At 38.0% G+C, this 18,091-nt stretch overlaps 1 protein-coding gene across 1 annotated transcript in view; it reads right to left on the minus strand.

Annotated features, from left to right (window-relative positions):
* Nucleotides 1–842: 842 nt before the first annotated feature.
* Nucleotides 843–18,091, minus strand: part of LOC114650267 (cytochrome b-245 heavy chain) — a 72,889-nt gene continuing 55,640 nt past the window's right edge. The window contains exons 12-13 of the mRNA XM_028799796.2: nucleotides 2,204–2,328; nucleotides 843–1,558 (exon numbers count right to left, since the gene is read on the minus strand). Of these exons, the coding sequence (XP_028655629.1) occupies nucleotides 1,432–1,558; nucleotides 2,204–2,328 (252 nt within the window). The 3' untranslated portion in view covers nucleotides 843–1,431. The remainder of the gene's footprint in view (nucleotides 1,559–2,203; nucleotides 2,329–18,091) is intronic.

The following is an 18,091-nucleotide window of genomic DNA, read 5'->3' on the forward strand; positions in this document are numbered from 1 at the left end:
GAGTGCTAAAGGACTTGCCTTTGAAGCATCTAACTGTGGCAATAGCATTGGACCAGCCTCCCCTTCCAAAACTGAAATAATCAAGGCAGAAAATAGTTCACAAAATACAATTTTATTGTGTTTAGTTTGAAACTTGTTAAAGACTGATTTTGTACAAACATTAGGAACTTTTTTCTTCTCTCAAAGAACCATAGATGCATGTAATAAATTACCAAGTAGTGTGGTAGAGAACAAGACTTCATAGGGACCTTCAAATTCCAAGCTGATGTTATTTTAGAGAAATTAGGTGACTAAGATGGACGCTCTTGTTGAGCTGAATGGCTTGTTTATGTCACAATTTTGGTATGTTCTAATGTTGTCTTGCCCATGGATACCTCTCATGATTTTTATATTTTGATTTTTGACATGCCTTTTTTAAGACTTATGCTGTTACTCTTGGGTAGGCTACAAGGTTTTGAACTGTCAATGTGTGTAATTACTGTATACTGTATAAGCTGAAAATAATTTGCATTCAAAGCAGTGCAGTTGATCTTAACATTTTGTCTCAGTAATATATCATGTCATGGACCTAGAAGACAGCTGGTGAACACACTCACATATTGTAGATTTTTATGGCATACCCTAAGGTGCTCTCATCTCCCTTTATGAGTCCAAATCCCAGATGCACAGGCAGTTTTCCGGGGTAAAGTTTGACAAGAAGATAACTACCTGAACTTTTCATACAATGAATTTAAGGAACCTGGCAAACTTATTTCTGTACAACCTACCTTTACTTAAAGGGTGTTTAATAAACGTTACATGGTATAAAGCAGGGGTGTCAAACTCTGGTCCTGTAAAATCTGTTCAACTTGAAATACTTTAATATACAGTACATATCTTTAACATTGTATGTATACAATTTGAAAAGTTATGATAACACCTTACAAAGTTTTCCATAGCTGACTGGCTCAGAATAAGCCAAAAATACGCCAAAAATGAAATTGTCTTGTTAAATCAAGCTAAAAAAATTGCATTTAATAAGCAACAAATACAGCAATATTTTAACCAGTATCTTGTATTTAGCAGCCAAAAATGAATAAAAGAATATTAAGTTTAAACAATGCACACTACTCTCACCCACTCCATAGTCAGTGTCTGATGCTGGGATAAACATTAACCAGTGACTCCAAATTGAAGTAAACTTGGTTTGAAAACAGATAGATGGGTGAAAGCAAGGAAAAAATATACTTTTCATTTAACGAAACTCTCCAAGCCATTGTAATTTACAGAGTTAATAACATATTGTTTTATTAGACTTCAGTAAACAGTTGCATTTCACGATCATGTCGAAAAAGCTAAATGCAGAAAGAAACACTTTTTTTCTTCCAATATTCATGCAGCATGTATGTTTGTCCTTAATTTGTTGTTGGGTGCTCCTTCAGTGGATAAGTCTTAGAAGTTTTCCTTATTGAAGATGAACTGCACTCCCAGTGGATTGGCATCAGAGCTACTGTTGCATTGTTTGCTTAGAGTCTTTGCCAAAGCTTCTGGACCACAAAGAAACACTCCGACTTTGGTACTACAGTTAAAATGATGAAACAAAAGAGACTGTTTAGATAAAGGCATACTTGTATGTGCAGTATTTATTTTTAATGTATTGAAATAAAGAGGGCAACAAGGTTATAAAACGATTTCTAAAGCTTTGAGTGTTCCCAGGGCCCCAGACAAGGGGTAGAAACATCTCAAAGATAAGCAATAGAGTGGGATGCGTTTGAGCCAAATTTCGAGTATCACATCAAAAGACCTGAATGTTTGTGTCAATATGATATTTTAGTTTTTTATATTTAATACATTTGCATAAAGTCCTAAAATTCTGTTTTTGTTTTGTCATTTTGGGGTATTGAGTGCTGTTTGATGAGAGAAAAAATTAAGTTAAACAATATATATGTGCATGTGGGTGTGTATATGTGTGTGTCAAGCTTTCGAAAGAGAAAATTAAACCAGGCATGTTAAACTTCTTTATAGGAACAAAAGAAACATATTGTACATAAAGTATTTTCATCACTAATATACAGTATAATTGCCATTATGTACCAGCCTAACTGCAATTTAACAGTATAATTACTGTGTAACCAATAATTCTAGTAATTATGTAGGCCAGTCTTTTTCAATATTTTAACTAAACTGAAACTAACCAAGTACCATGTTTGTATTTCTTACTCACTTTGTATGGTTGCTTCCAATGGTTTTGAATTCATTCTCCCAGTTTGGTCTTCCATAGAGTGTTTTCTTCTCAAGTCCTGTAATTGGATCTTTCTTTTCATCGTGTGTTAACGCAAAATGGGCAGCCTTTAAAGAAAAAAAAAAGTTACTTTTATAACTGTTTTGCAAGTGATGCATGGAACAGCAGTGCAAGTCAAACAAGCAAGTCAAATGGGAAAAATTAACATATATAAAAAAGGCACAATATTCTGACACCTTATATTTATGAATACAAAGAAACACACTGTATAAATGTAATAACAACTGCATTAATTTTATTATTTATGATTTTATAGAATATGTGGCAAAGAAATGTTTTGTCAAGGCTTTTTTTATGATTATAAATAATTTTCTCCAACATCTACCATTGGTTTGGGAGTCCTGCCATTAACTTCTGTATTAAGCAATATCTGATGAATGAAATGTGAAACCCTGGAGTTAAGCAATATCTTTCTTGCCCAACTTCAAATTTAGCCAGATCAAACGTTGGCTAAAAGATTAATAAATTCTTTCCTACAGAAAGCTATTCACTTTATCTTATGGAACAACCATTATCAAATGTTGTTCTCATCCCAGAAGTTATGTTCTAGAACAGGGGTGGGCAATGTCGGTCCTGGAAGCCGCAGTGGCAACAGGTTTTTGTTCCAACCCAGTTTCTTAATGAGAAAACAATTATAGCTGATGAAACTCTTATTGCTTAAGTGACATTTTGATGCTTCATTTTAGTGGTCTCACTTGCTAAGTTTCCCCACTCTCGATTGCTTATTTCAATCTTAAACAGATTCAGTCATTGTTTTAATGGCTCCTTATTAGCAATAAAATGTAAATGACAAAACAGCCAGCAGTTTTTCATCCAGTTTGCTTTCATTTAAATCTGTGTGTGTTCATCATGCACTGTTTGATTTAATAAAACATGTAATAGAAAATGTGACAAACTGAAAATTATCTGTTTTAGGCTTCAAATCATTTGGATGATATCCTTGGAATGTAAAACATCTACGATATAAGAATCTTACATTACAGATTAACAAGCCATAAAATTAAATAAGGTCGGTGATTGGCAAGGATTGGTTTCTAATTAAGTTGGGTTGGAATGAAAACCCGTAGCCACTGCAGCTCTCCAGGACCGACATTACCCACCCCTGGTCAAGAATGATGCAAATTTTAATTACTTGGAGAAAATGCATTGTCCAGGCCAGTGGAACCTGCTTCTAAATTGGCCCTTCATGAACAAGTGCCCTGTACTAGTGTGGCACCTCATCTAAGACTGGCTTCTGTCTTTGGACAGGCTCAGGCTACTGTGACCCTGAACAAGATTAAGAAAGTTCAACAAGGGATGGTTGGATATATTGCTCTAGGATGAGGTAGCAATGTTGCAGTTAAATTAAATGAATTACAAAAGATGTGAAAGGTTACATTTCTAGATCTAAACCAGTTTAAGATGCCGCTATATGATATAAAGTTAGTTATGTTACACTGTCTTACAGAAGTTACTGCTCAGCTGTGGCTAAACACATAACAACACATACATTGTAACGGCGCGACATTTAATACCGAATTTGCTTTAGGGATGGAGTTTTTACAAATGTTAACTTTTTTTTCTTCTTCTTTTTTTCCTCTTCACCTTTTCCCACTTCAATTTGGGACTGATGTGTTTGATCAACCTTCTTCACACAGCTCAGTCCTGCGCCTACTTGCCAGTCAAGCCCTTTTCTTTTAGACCTTCCTTTACTTCTTCTATCTACTTCTGTTTGGCCTCTTTCTCTTTCTATTCCCATATACTTCCATTCTCTCTCTTGCCCACATATTCTTTCCTCTTCACATGTCCATACCTCTTCAGTGTCAGGTTTTACAAATGGTAACATGTTCTCGTACATGATTACCGAACATGGAATTGTTTAGTTGAAATAGTTTTGCTATCAGTAAAAAGTCTTTAAAGACTAAAATTAAATACATCATATTAGTATAACAATGAATATAAATTAAAATTTAACCATATAATTTAGGAGAAAAAAAAACAAAAAACAAAACAAACAGATCAGCAAGCCACCAGAACTCTCAGCAGGAGTAAAAACACATTATCTGAGTGAATGTATTAAACCTGTGGTGAACCTGTTCATTCTGCTCACTGAATAATCTCTTCTTCACAGCTACTGTATATAGGTAATATTTAGGTGTCACTCCAGAAATACACTATTACCACTGAGGAAAAGATTTAAGATTACCTTAAAATCACTGATCTTTTATTTCATGTGGAGTAAGTTACATGAGCTAGAAGATCAGAAACATCTTCTTAATATCACATTCTTCAAATTTGGTAGCAGTATTTCCAAAATGTTATGAGGTTTCTAGATGGAACTTGTTCATGAAAAGCATGAATCGTCAGTTCTGGGTACGTTTGCCGAGCCACTAACATCTTCTTTTGATGCTCACGCTGAATGTTTTGCATTTGTAACCCTGTCATTCATTTGTCCTTGCGAGAGATCAGGCCAGTTTTGCTGCCTTCAAAATGAGTACCTGAATTGACGTCAGTAGTTCACCCGCACCCTCAGGGGGGACCATTTTTGTGCTGTTGCCTGCAGTTCCACCCAGGGCTGTTTCTGCCTTATTACCTCCTGTTATATAGGTTTTTAGATCTGCAGAACGATTTTGAAATTATTTATTGTTATTTCTTTCGTGATGTTTTACTGGTGTTATTTTGTATTCATGATATTTTTGCAAGATTTCAAGTCCATGGCTTGTGACATCATTCATCCTGCAACTGTTTGATATAGTGGCGCAGAGACACAAGTGTCCAAGATTCTGGACTGGGCCTCTAAAACCTTCATAAAATTCTACTAGATATATAGAGAAAGGAATTTAAGGCAGTTAGGATATATTGCAATTGTTATTTTAAAACTTTGATTTTGGATTGCATATTGGGCATTTGATGTTTGTTATTTTTTCCTTCCTGGTTTGAACATTGCCCTGTTATTCCAATCATTCTTTTGTTTGTCCCCAAGTGCTCCACTTCCTGGTCAAATAACTCTTATAGATTAGTCCTTAGGGATGAGCTTTTCTACCTGTTCACAATACCTAAAACTCCAGCTGGGGCCATTTTGTTTATGTACAAATTCTTGACAAAGTGCCAAAATATTCCTGCTCCTCCAGAGGGCCATTAACAGCACTAGCTTTCCAATGAAGCTCTGTCTTCCAATGATTCAAAGGATGACACTGCTATATCACAGCTCCAGTGCTCTGGTTTCCAAACCCAGCCCTGGTGCTGCCTACATAGAGTTTGCATGTTTTCCCTATATTTGCTTATGTTTTTCTTCAATTTTATAGTAATTACCCAAAAGACATGCATATTAGGTTAATTAGGAACTCTAAACTGGCTCTATTGACTACCTGTCATGCTTTGAGTTGTATTTTAATTTTATGCAGCTGTGTCTTGGCTTTTAAAAACAAACAAAACATCATTTTGAGGACATGAAAGTTCAAGGAAAACAATGGCTCATTTTTTTTGTTTAGATATGTTTTAAATAGGATGGCAAAGTGGCTCAGTGGTAGCTCTGCTGCCTCGCAGTAAGGAGACCTGGGTTCGCTACCCGGGTCCTCCCTGAGTGGAGTTTGCATGTTCTCCCCGTGTCTGCGTGGGTTTCCTCCCACAGTCCAAAGACATGCAGGTTAGGTGCATTGGTGATCCTAAATTGTGCTTGGTGTGTGTGTGTGCCCTGCGGTGGGCTGGTACCCTGCCCAGGGTTTGTTCTGGCCTGGCGCCCTGTGTTGGCTGGTATTGGCTCTAGCAGACCCCCATGACCCTGTGTTAGGATATAGCGGGATGGATGGATGTTTTAAATAAAGATTATAAGTAAATACATGTTGTGGCAGTGCCTTTTTGTTTGTGATATTGATCTCACCAATTTGTTGGGTCTGGTTGATTTCTAGACAAGGTCAACCAGAAGTGTATGGTGCATGACATCACCAGGTTAAAGGGTGTAAAGATCAATATAATAAACTTCCTGGTTTATTAAAGTTTGTGGATACAACAAAGTGATGTTCTCATTAATGTTTCAATCTGTTTTTTGGCCAAGATGTGATTCTGAATCTGCCGCTGCAAAGGCTACATCCATGGGGTGTCTTCCTCAAAGCTTGCCCCAAATTTGTCCAGTCCATGCATTTTACACCACTGGAGAGCAAAAAGAAAGATTTTGATGCTGAGAGAAAATGAAAAGCTGAAATTGCTGTAATCTGTTCAGGAGGTCAGTTGCACAAGGTAACTGAAGCTTAAAGACTAACTTGTACTTTGTAATGAGTGCTGGGGCAGAGGAGACAGACAGACACACACACACACACACACACATGTAGATCACAGCAGCTACTTGACTCCACGTTTGAGAAGTACTTCTGTCTGCTACGATATCTTTATGTGATTTTGACTATTGCATCACTACATGTCATAACAACAGCAAATAGAGTTTAGATCAGCATTGCAGTCTACATATCTATACATATCTGATAAAACGCTGCACCTTCAACCTGGCAGGGCATGGCATGTTTGCATTTCTCATGAAACAGTATAAATGAATAACTTATTTTAGTTACTCATTTAGATCTGAGGTCAGAAAGTGGGTATCGTGCAGCCTTGTCATGCTTTACTGGTGTCATTTGTTAGATTTGTTGATTCAGGTTTTTTGAGTACCAAAATCTGCATCTCCTGTGGTTCTTTGTTATCAGCTGTCTTAGCATTAGTCCTTTTTGATGGGTGTGACACACCATTTACTTTAAATGTAAGTTTATCAGTTCATATTTTCTTAAGCTTAGCTGCCAGTTCTTTCAAACTCACATCGACTCCTACACTATTGTCGTAACGCTCAACAACAGAGAGCACACATAGCATCTGTGACAACAAAACATTCACATTTGCCACTTTGCCATTGATGTCTTTAAATACCAATGTGTAATGTGAGGTTGCTGAAAGGTTTTTCCATTGCAACAGGTTATGATTATTTTTAAAATGTGCAAAGAGCTCCCTCTACCCGTGATACACATTTATATCACTAACAGGGTGTTTTTAGAAGACATTTTGACCTTTGACAGTTCATCATAAACCAAAGCTTGTTCTTTGTTAGACCAGGTTAACTACAGCACCTTTGATCTTTGTAGTTTAAAATCACCACCCCGACTTTTAGCACTGCTTTTGTGAGGAATTGAATTGCTATAGAAATGTGATACTCAGCGAGCTGTCTAATTGTTCCCACCCAGATTTAAGCAAGATTCATTCATGGTTGTCTCTAGATATGTATGTTATGTCTGGCTCAGCAAGACAAATTTTTTGGCAATTAATTCTTTTGTTAATTGACTATGATGTTTATGTTACATTTTAGTTCTGGTTACATTAAACTATTTTGATTGTTGACTCCTCCACTGCATTCTTTGATTTACAGTTTTATTTTCCTGATTCTGGGTTTGTTTACTAGAGTATTTTCTTTCTGGGAATTGACCATTCTCCGCTGAGCATCAACGGCTCCTCTGTGGAGATCGTCGACAGCACCAAATTCCTGGGTGTCCACCTGGAGAAGGACCTCAGCTGGTCCCTCAACACCAGCTCCCTACACAAGAAAGCCCAACAGCATCTCTTCTTTCTGAGAAGACTGAGAAAGGCCCAGCTCCCACCACCGATCCTGACCACCTTCTATAGAGGAACTATCGAGAGCATCCTGAGCGGCTGCATCACTGTCTGGTTTGGGAATTGTGCCATATCGGACCGCAAGACCCTACAGCGGATAGTGAGGACAGCAGAGAAGATCATCGGGGTCTCTCTCCCCTCTATTGAAGACATCTACACCACACGCTGCATCCGCAAAGCCACCAGCATTGTGGCTGATCGGACACACCCCTCTCACACACACTTCACCCTCCTGCCATCTGGAAAAAGGTACCGAAGCATTCGGGCACACTCATCCAGACTGTGCAACAGTTTTTTTCCACAAGCCATCCGTCTCCTCAACAAAAAGGGACTGGACTGATAAACACACACACACGCACGCACACACACACACACACAAACATTATCACTTAGCTTAACTCAACTACCTCAAAACATTGAGATTGGACTGACTAATCAACACAAGCGCAAACACACTGACCTACACTACCAAACTATCGTACACACCAACCTGTAAATGCTTTCTTTTTTGCACAATATCCATTACTGGACTACTTTTTGCACTAACTTCTTTACTTCCTAATTTTTTTATGCTGCTAAACTAAGGAATGTTTACTGTTTCTCCACTACCTCAACCCATCACCACAACACCATATTATTATGTTACGTTTGTGTTTTTGTCGCACTGTCACTTGTTGCTTTTGTTTGCACATTGCACGTGCACTTTGTTGTCTGCTGTCTGGTTAAAAAAGTCTTCCTTAATAATAATTCATTACATTTATATAGCGCTTTTCTCAGTACTCAAAGCGCTATCCACACAGGGAGGAACTGGGAAGCGAACCCACAATCTTCCACAGTCTCCTTACTGCAAAGCAGCAGCACTACCACTGCGCCACCTTAGATAGTTAGTTAGTTTTTTGTTGATTTATGTTGTAATTCATGTTAGGTAATTCATGTTAGGTAATTTATGTTAGGTCAATCTGTCTTGTCTCTGCTAGCCAGCTAACTAGGCCTCTTAGTTAGCTAGTTTAGTTTTTCTGTTAATTTATGTTGTAAATTTATGTTGCATGTAGCACCTTGGTCCTGGAGGAACGTTGTTTCGTTTCACTGTGTACTAACTGTATATGGTTGAAGTGACAATAAAGCCTACTTGAACTTGAACTTGAACCTTTGCCTTTCAATAAAACCCTAGTCCTTCTCCGGATTCCATTTTTATTTCAGTATTACCCAGCAGTGCAGGTGAGACACACAATAGACAGGTGTCCTGTCAGGTGGCTCTGATATCGATGGGGTTTCTGTTGTTTCTGGCACAACATGGGAATTGTTGTTCTAGGGCTGTCATTCACCTTCAGTCAATCAGTTTTAAATTCAGCCTTGGATTTTTGGCTCAAAGGTAAATGAGTTCACATGGATTAAAATATATGACAGATTTTTATGAGCAAGCTTACAGGGTTGGTGAATGAGGAAAGGGGAGTCTTTTTAATTCAAAAGGGAATTTTCCACTCTTTTTCAAGAATCTCCTAGTTTATGATGTCAAAAGGATGAGTTTAAAGCTAATTAAAGCTCAAACTCTGCTTTGTGACAGATGCTGCCATGATAGGCTTCAGCATGATATAACCAGAAACTTATTAAGATGGTTTATTAGTGACTATATTGATGGATCCAGGAGGAAGACTTACTACTTCACTGAAATATTGGGTAAAAAAAACAAATAATAAACAAGTGACTGTATATATGTACTTTCCCAATGAAAAGCTTAACACTGATTATTAAAAACAAAAGTACATTGTAATTTTAAAAAGAGGATGTGTTATTAGCGTACATAGCAACTCAATTAAGAAAAAATTCCACAGCTTCCACATTCACTTTTTCAGTACCACCATATCCTCTTCTTGGTTTTAAGAAGAGTGATTAAAAAATAAATAAACCTTAAGAGTAGAGCACAACAGTTATTTTGATGCTAAAAGATAAAAAGAGAGCACAAAACCTTATATCATTTTACACTGTTGGACGTTTGTGAGTGAAATGCTTGCGATGGTGACAAATTGTATAAAATAATGAAAAGATTGCACTAGATATCCCATTGATGATAATAAAACAACCACTTATATTAGAAACAAATACCATTTCCCTAATTAAAGTGATCAATTTTAGCATAATTAAATTTTACTTAACAGAGAAGAAAATCCTGCAAAACAAGGTGGCAATAAGGCACTGGCTGCAAAATCAGAATGCAAAGTGCTCATTGACTAACTGGCTGCACTGAAAGATTGATATAGAAGGAGCAACATCAGAATCGAAGCTTTCCCTGAAAAATGTCAAAGTCCAAACCAGTGAAATTCATAACTGAACTATTCTCTAAAATAACTGGAGAGGACTTCAAATTGAACACCAAGCTCTCGGAAGCCTACTGTATATGTGGATTGAATCCCACTAAACCAAAATGCCCAATTGTCTGTTTCGACAAACTATAGGCCAAAGAAAACTTGCTGTCTCTTCCCAGATTGAAAGAGAAGATTATTTAAAAATAACCACATTCATATTTTCCCATATTTCTCCCCTGCAACAGCTGCTAAACATGCCACATTCTACAGCATTAAACAGAACCTACATAGAGGTGAAATTAGATACAGCCTCTTGTACCCTGCAAAACTGAAAGTGGTTATTGAAGATGAGAAGAATAAAGATCTTGACATTCTTTTGAAATACACGATCATGAGTCACATTGTGTTCTGGAAAGGCAAAGAAGATTCTGCTTGAAGCTTGCAACCTTGACTATTTGTAATGTGACATTTGCTCTAACTATATATTATATTTAATTTCCTTTTCAGCCATCCTTTTCCATCCATCCATCCATTGTCTCCCGCTTATCCGAGGTCGGGTTGCGGGGGCAGCAGCTTGAGCAGAGATGCCCAGACTTCCCTCTCCCCGGCCACTTCTTCTAGCTCTTCCGGGAGAATCCCAAGGCGTTCCCAGGCCAGTCGAGAGACATAGTGCCTCCAGCGTGTCCTGGGTCTTCCCTGGGGCCTCCTCCCGGTTAGATGTGCCCGGAACACCTCACCAGGGAGGCGTCCAGGAGGCATCCTGATCATATGCCCGAGCCACCTCATCTGACTCCTCTCGATGCGGAGGAGCAGCGGCTCTACTCTGAGCCCCTCCCGGATGACTGAGCTTCTCACCCTATCTTTAAGGGAGAGCCCAGACACCCTGTGGAGGAAACTCATTTCAGCCGCTTGTATTCGCGATCTCGTTCTTTCGGTCACTACCCATAGTTCATGACCATAGGTGAGTGTAGGAACATAGATTGACTGGTAAATTGAGAGCTTTGCCTTGCGGCTCAGCTCCTTTTTCACCACGACAGACCGATGCAGCGCCCGCATTACTGCGGATGCCGCACCGATCCGCCTGTTGATCTCACGCTCCATTCTTCCCTCACTCGTGAACAAGACCCCGAGATACTTGAACTCCTCCACTTGGGGCAGGATCTCGCTACCAACCCTGAGAGGGTACTCCACCCTTTTCCGGCTGAGGACCATGGTCTCGGATTTGGAGGTGCTGATTCTCATCCCAGCCGCTTCACACTCGGCTGCGAACCGATCCAGAGAGAGCTGAAGATCACGGCCTGATGAAGCAAACAGGACAACATCATCTGCAAAAAGCAGTGACCCAATCCTGAGCCCACCAAACCGGACCCCCTCAACGCCCTGGCTGCGCCTAGAAATTCTGTCCATAAAAGTTATGAACAGAATCGGTGACAAAGGGCAGCCCTGGCGGAGTCCAACTCTCACTGGAAACGGGTTCGACTTACTGCCGGCAATGCGGACCAAGCTCTGGCACCGATCGTACAGGGACCGAACAGCCCTTATCAGTCCATCCTTTTCCGCTCCTCTTTTTTTTAAGCTTCAATAATTATATTGATATCCCTTTCATTAATAACTAGAATACTATAATTTCATGATAGATAGTAAATTGGATAATATGGTATACCAGTAATGGTGCACTGCATGATAACATGCAGTGAATGCACTTGACTTGAGCATTCCTAGTTTTCATCCTCTTTCTCTGTACGTTTAGCATTAGTTTGCTCAGAGTCTGATGTGCTTGCAGCTTCCTGAGCAGCTCTTCTTTTCTCCACTCTGGCAGCCCGCTTCTTCTCTTCTTTCTTCTGCATCTTTTCGCATTAAAACAGATTAAGTCAGTGTTTGTGTTGCAATTACTTAGTACGTTTTTCTTAATTTTTCACTTAAGCTGGCACATGAGGCAGATTGAAGACTTAAGAACGATTTACGATATAAAGAGGTAGAGAAAGTGATGGCGAAGGTGGTAGGGATGAGAACGGCACCCATATGCATGTGCCACAGGGGCTGCTGAGAGTTGATTCTACAATAAAATAAAATAAAAATAAAAAGAGGAATAACCTTGGAGGTCAATCATCACCCTGAAAGCGGATAGTAGACATCACATAGTATATGTGTACCAAATTTCAGGTCAATAGTTCAAACGGTTTGCGAGCTACAGGTGATTTAAAATCCTGGACAGACAAACGAACAACCATGGTAGCAAATTATATAAGAAGATATGTACATTTTGGCTACTTATGGCTACATTTTGGCTAATTATATGTACATATGTATATATTTTTTTTGTATGTAAGCTTCAGTTAGTACTGTACATCTACATTTTGACTACCACAAAGTAACCAGCTATTTACAGTTTTTTTTTTAACATCATACCCTTGGTTTATTATATTGGGACTGTTTAAGATCATAACCTTCTCTATACCACTGCTGGGGGAGTTTGTTTTGCTCTAGGCATGCTCTGTCTCTTTGCATATCAGAGGACCAGGACTTCACGAAGTGTGGTTTGCCTCACTTGCAGAGGCAAAATGGCGAGGGGGTGGAGGGGTATAATAATATGCCCCAATAAGTGCCAAAATAGCAATAGGTTCCACAGCCATAACACCTGACACTAATATGAAATATAGATCAAAGCTATCATATGTTAAAATGTACCACCTTAACTTAAGACTACAAAATGTCAACAAAAGTTCAGAAGCAATGTTTTTATGACCAAGCAGTGAACTTTGTGACCTGGAATGTCAAAGGTCTCAATCATGAATTAAGAGAAAGAAAGTACTGTCTCACTTAACAGGTCTAAATGCGAAGACAGTATTTTTATAGGAGACTCACTTATTAAGCTAGACCAGTTTTGGTTGCAAAGAAAGTGGTCTGGCCAAATTTTTCACTTCAGCTATACAAAGAAAACTAGGGGTGTGGGAATCAGAACTATTCCATTTGTAGTGTCAAATACAATAGATGATTCTGAAGGGTGATATGTCATGGTGACTGGTAATTTATCTAATAAAAAAGAGATTTTTATTCGTCTAACGTGAATGATAGAGATTTGTTCCAAAATGTTTTTCATCCATCCCTGATGTGAACACTCACAAAATGATAATGGCTGAAGACTTTGTTTGTGTTTTAAATCCAGACCTGGATAGAGCCTCAGCTACAGTGCTGATAACATCTTATACTGCAAAGATAATTACACAGTTTATAATGGATCACAACTTATCAGACCCATGGAGATTTTTAAATCCTAACCTAACAGCATATTCCTTCTTCTAATCTGTGCATCATTTTTACTCAAGAATTGATTAGTTTCTCAAGGAGAATAATTTTTTGCCCACTATCAAATCTTGTAAATACAATGTTATTGTTATCTCTGACCATGCCCCTCTGATCATCCATCCATCCATCCAGTTTCCAACCCGCTGAATCCGAACACAGGGTCATGGGGTCTGCTGGAGCCAATCCCAGCCAACACAGGGCACAAGGCAGGAACCAATCCCAGGCAGGGTGCCAACCCACCGCAGGACACACACAAACACACCCACACACCAAGCACACACTAGGGCCAATTTAGAATCACCAATCCACCTAACCTGCATGTCTTTGGACTGTGGGAGGAAACCGGAGCGCCCGGAGGAAACCCACGCAGACACGGGGAGAACATGCAAACTCCACGCAGGGAGGACCCGGGAAGTGAACCCAGGTCCCCAGGTCTCCCAACTGTGAGGCAGCAGTGCTACCCAATGCGCCACCGTGCCGCCCCCCTCTGATCATGGAGGTTAAATTACTGCATCATACACACTCATCTCCTAGCTGGCATTTTAACTCCCTGTCATTAGCTGATGAGAACTGTACAGAATTCATATTCAAGCAAATTGATTATTTTCTTGAGAAAAATGGATCCTCAGAGCTCTCAGCATGTATACTCTGGGAAACTCTGGAGGCAATTTTAAGAGGACAATTATTTCATATCTTTCTCACAAAAAAAGGAAAACAAGAAGGCATCTGAGTTAATCAGCGAATAGGTCTCCAAATAAGGCACTTTAATGCAAAAGACAAGTTTTGCAATCAGAATTTCTTGACTTCTAACGAAATTGAACAGCTGATCTTTAAATCACAACATCATTATTATGACTATGGAGAGAAGGGCAATAAGATCTTAGCCCAATAAATCCACAAGCAGGATGTCTGCAATGCCATAACAACAATTGCCAACACAGATGGAGGTAAAATTATTGACCATAAAAATATAACTTACACATTTGTCCTTATATTCTACTTGGTTTAAAGAAGATAAGACATGATCTAATGAGTTTTTTGATTCATTACAGATATCACAGCTAGATACTCTTAGTGCTATAGAACTGGATAAACATCTGGCACTTTCAGAATTACTAGATGCTACAAACTCATTTCAAAGTGGGAAACCAGCTGGCCCTGATGGCTACTCAGTGCAATATTACAAAAAAAATTCAAATGATTTAGCTCCACTATTATTAGCAACAGTTATAGAAACTAAAGACAACACAATTCTACCTCAAAACTTTTGGCCAAGCATTAATTACCATCTTTCCTAAGAAAGGACTTACTACAATGTGCATCATACAGGCCAATCTCACTTCTGAATAATGATGTTAAGATACTTTCCAAAGTTCTAGCTAGAAGGATTGAGAAAGTGCTTCCTTCTGTAACATCACAAGACCAAACAGGATTTATCAAAGACAGACACTTAACTTCTAACCTTCGATGTTTGTTTAATATAACACCCCAGAGATATTATTATCTTTAAATGCAGAAAAGCTTTTAATATATTTGAATGAGACTACCTATTCACTACATTGCATACATTTGGGTTTGTACTAAACATATGTGCATGGATGAGACTACTTTATACTAGACCAAAAGTCTCAGTTTGTGTTAACAACATTATTTCAGACTACTTCAAACTATAACATGGTACTCGATAATGATGCCCCTTGCCAACTTTGCTCTTTGCAGTCACTATTGAACCAGTGGCTGTATACTTTTAAAATGCATCAGAGATAAAGTGGATTTTCAGAGAAGGATTTGAACAGAAAATATCAATATATGCTGATGATATAGTGCTGTATACTGTATATCTGACCCACAAAATTCCATGCCAGCAGTCCTAAAAGCTCAAGCAGATTTTCAGATTTAAGATTTTTGAATTCAAAAGATTTAAAATCAGTTTGAATAAAAGTGTGATTTTTCCAGTGAATTCTCTAGCACACAACTTTGGACTTATCTTCGCAGATTAGTTTAAATATCTATGCTTAAATATCACAAGTAAATATAAAGCTGTTTTTCAACAAAATGTTGCTGTCTCCAGGAAAAAATTAAGATGTGAATAGATGCTCTATCCTCCAACTTACATTAACAGGGAGAATCAACATTGTTAAGATGACCATCCTTCCCAAACTATTTCAAAGCATCCCCATATACATTAACAAATAATTTTTAAGGAATTAGATTCAATCATAACCTTATTTATTTGGAATTCGAAACATCCATGTATCCAAAGGGTGACTCTACAATGACCTAAAGCAGAAGGGAGCACGGTAATACGTAACTTTCAATTTTATTACTGGGAGGCAAATATACAAGCTATAAAGACCCGGACATCAACACAAGTCAATGAACATACACAAGCCTGGTCTGCAATAGAAATAAAACTTTTCAGTACTTATTTATATTCCCTGCTCTGTGCCCCAGTAAATACAAATTATCATCAATACACTAATAATCCAATTGCGCGTAATTCTCTCAGAATATGGAACCAATGTGGGAAGCACTAAAAGACAGAAAAGCTTTTATCTGTTGCACCTCTACATGACAACCACCTTTTTCCACCCTCTCAAACATATACAGTATTCAATGTTTGGTAAAAGTACAGGATTAAAACACTCAGAAACCTTCTATGAATAATTACCCTTCAAATTTTACTTCTCATCAACAAAATTCTTTCACTACTTTCAAGCTAGACACTTTGCTAAACAGAACTTGCCCAATTTTCCTCACTTCCCACCTATTTCTATTACAGAAGAAATATTAGTCAGTTTTGAAGACTCAGAGAGCATCTCTGCAATTTACAAAAATACTTTAAAGTCCCATCCTTTCAAAGATCCCAGGGATACTTTGAGGAAAGTATCTGTCACTTAATACTTCAGAAAAGGAGTGGAAGGCAGCCACAGTTGCATATGCACAAAGCATTCAATCATTCAACTTAAAATCTTTTCTCAAACGCATTTATCTAATTTAAATTTGTCCAAAATGTTTCCAGGGCAAGATTCAACCTGTGAATGCTGCAATCAAGTTCCAGCTCCACTGGATAAAAATCTTTGAATGCATACCAGACAGCCTTGGTGTCACAATCACTCCTAATCCACTAACAGCTGTGTTTAGTGAACTTCCAGATGGGGTTAAAGTGGAGAAGGACAAACAAACTGTAATTGCCTTTACTGCACTATTAGCTTGTAGACTTATCTTGCTCAATTGGAAGAATCCCACACCACCACTTTCAATTCAATGGGTATCTGATGTTCCATAATATTTGAAATAGGAAAAAATAAAATTCTCACTTAGAGGATCTGTTCAAAGCTTTTTTTAAAATATGGCAGGATTTAATCAATAACATTCTATAATAAGCTTCCATTTTGGGCATAAGGATACTCTGGTTTGGTTGGTTGTTGGCTCTCCTCTCTCATGGGTGGGGATTGAATTTTGCTTTGTTAAGTTTCACTTGATTGTTATCTACTTTTAATTAAAATCAATAGAAAAGTCTGTTTACTATTGATTGTGTGATATTCATATGAAGATGCTGGTTAGCTTCTGTTAAAATTACTGCTAAAAAAGAGTCATTACTGAACAAATGGTTGACATCCACTGCCAGAAACAACTCATTCATCAATACAACACAAAACCTCTAAGAACAGAATGTTAAGTCTTTGCACAATGTCTTGTCTTGTTTGTGTTTTCATTTTAAATTTAAATTTTAATTCTATTTTTAATTTATTATTTGCACGTCATGTTGTTACACTGTGGACCCTGAGCTTCGCAATTTCATTTATCTGTATACTTGTATATGGCTGAGATGACAATAAAGTTCACTTTGGCTTTGACTTTGAAGTTCATTTTTGTCATAGTTTTAAGGTGAATACCATTATGAAATCTGGTCATTCTTGTCTTGATAAGCATAGTTGTTTACCAGATGCAAGAAAAGTAAATAGAGGGTGGGCAGTGTGCAACAGCTTTGAAAGATCACTCTGGAAGAGTAAATTGAATCCAAATGTAGTAGAGCTCCAGTGGAACAAGCCTGCCACAGAGAATAGATGCTATTACAGTCAGAAATCTAATCAATCACTAACATCCACGGAGTTCTCCTTTGGCTCGACTGACCAACTGCTTTCTGTGCAGAGGACCCAAGTTTGCATCCTGGGCTCCTATTGGAAATGGCTTGTTATGAGAGTGCTATGTGCATGAAGAGAACCCAGTGATATGCAGGACAAGAAATCATCTTATAATTTAAGAAGTGGTGGAGACCAGTCTTTCAAATTGTTTTCTGTTGTTGGCAGACATATTACCATACCACATAGTAATGGAACATATCAAAACACATACAATTACGGACACACTTTATTAATGAAAAACACATAGTATAAGATGTCATATGATTAATACTGTATCTATCTTTATACTGCTTAGGCAAGAAGCACACATTTTTTTAAATGGATATGAGTGGTGGTCAAAATGTTTGAGTTTTAACCTTAGCACTGGTGTACTAAAATACAAGAATACAAGTTTTTAGCATTTATAGTGAATATTTCATTTCAGA

This window comes from Erpetoichthys calabaricus, chromosome 4 (genome assembly GCF_900747795.2).
Source record: "Erpetoichthys calabaricus chromosome 4, fErpCal1.3, whole genome shotgun sequence".
Classification (NCBI taxonomy): Eukaryota; Metazoa; Chordata; class Cladistia; order Polypteriformes; family Polypteridae; genus Erpetoichthys; species Erpetoichthys calabaricus.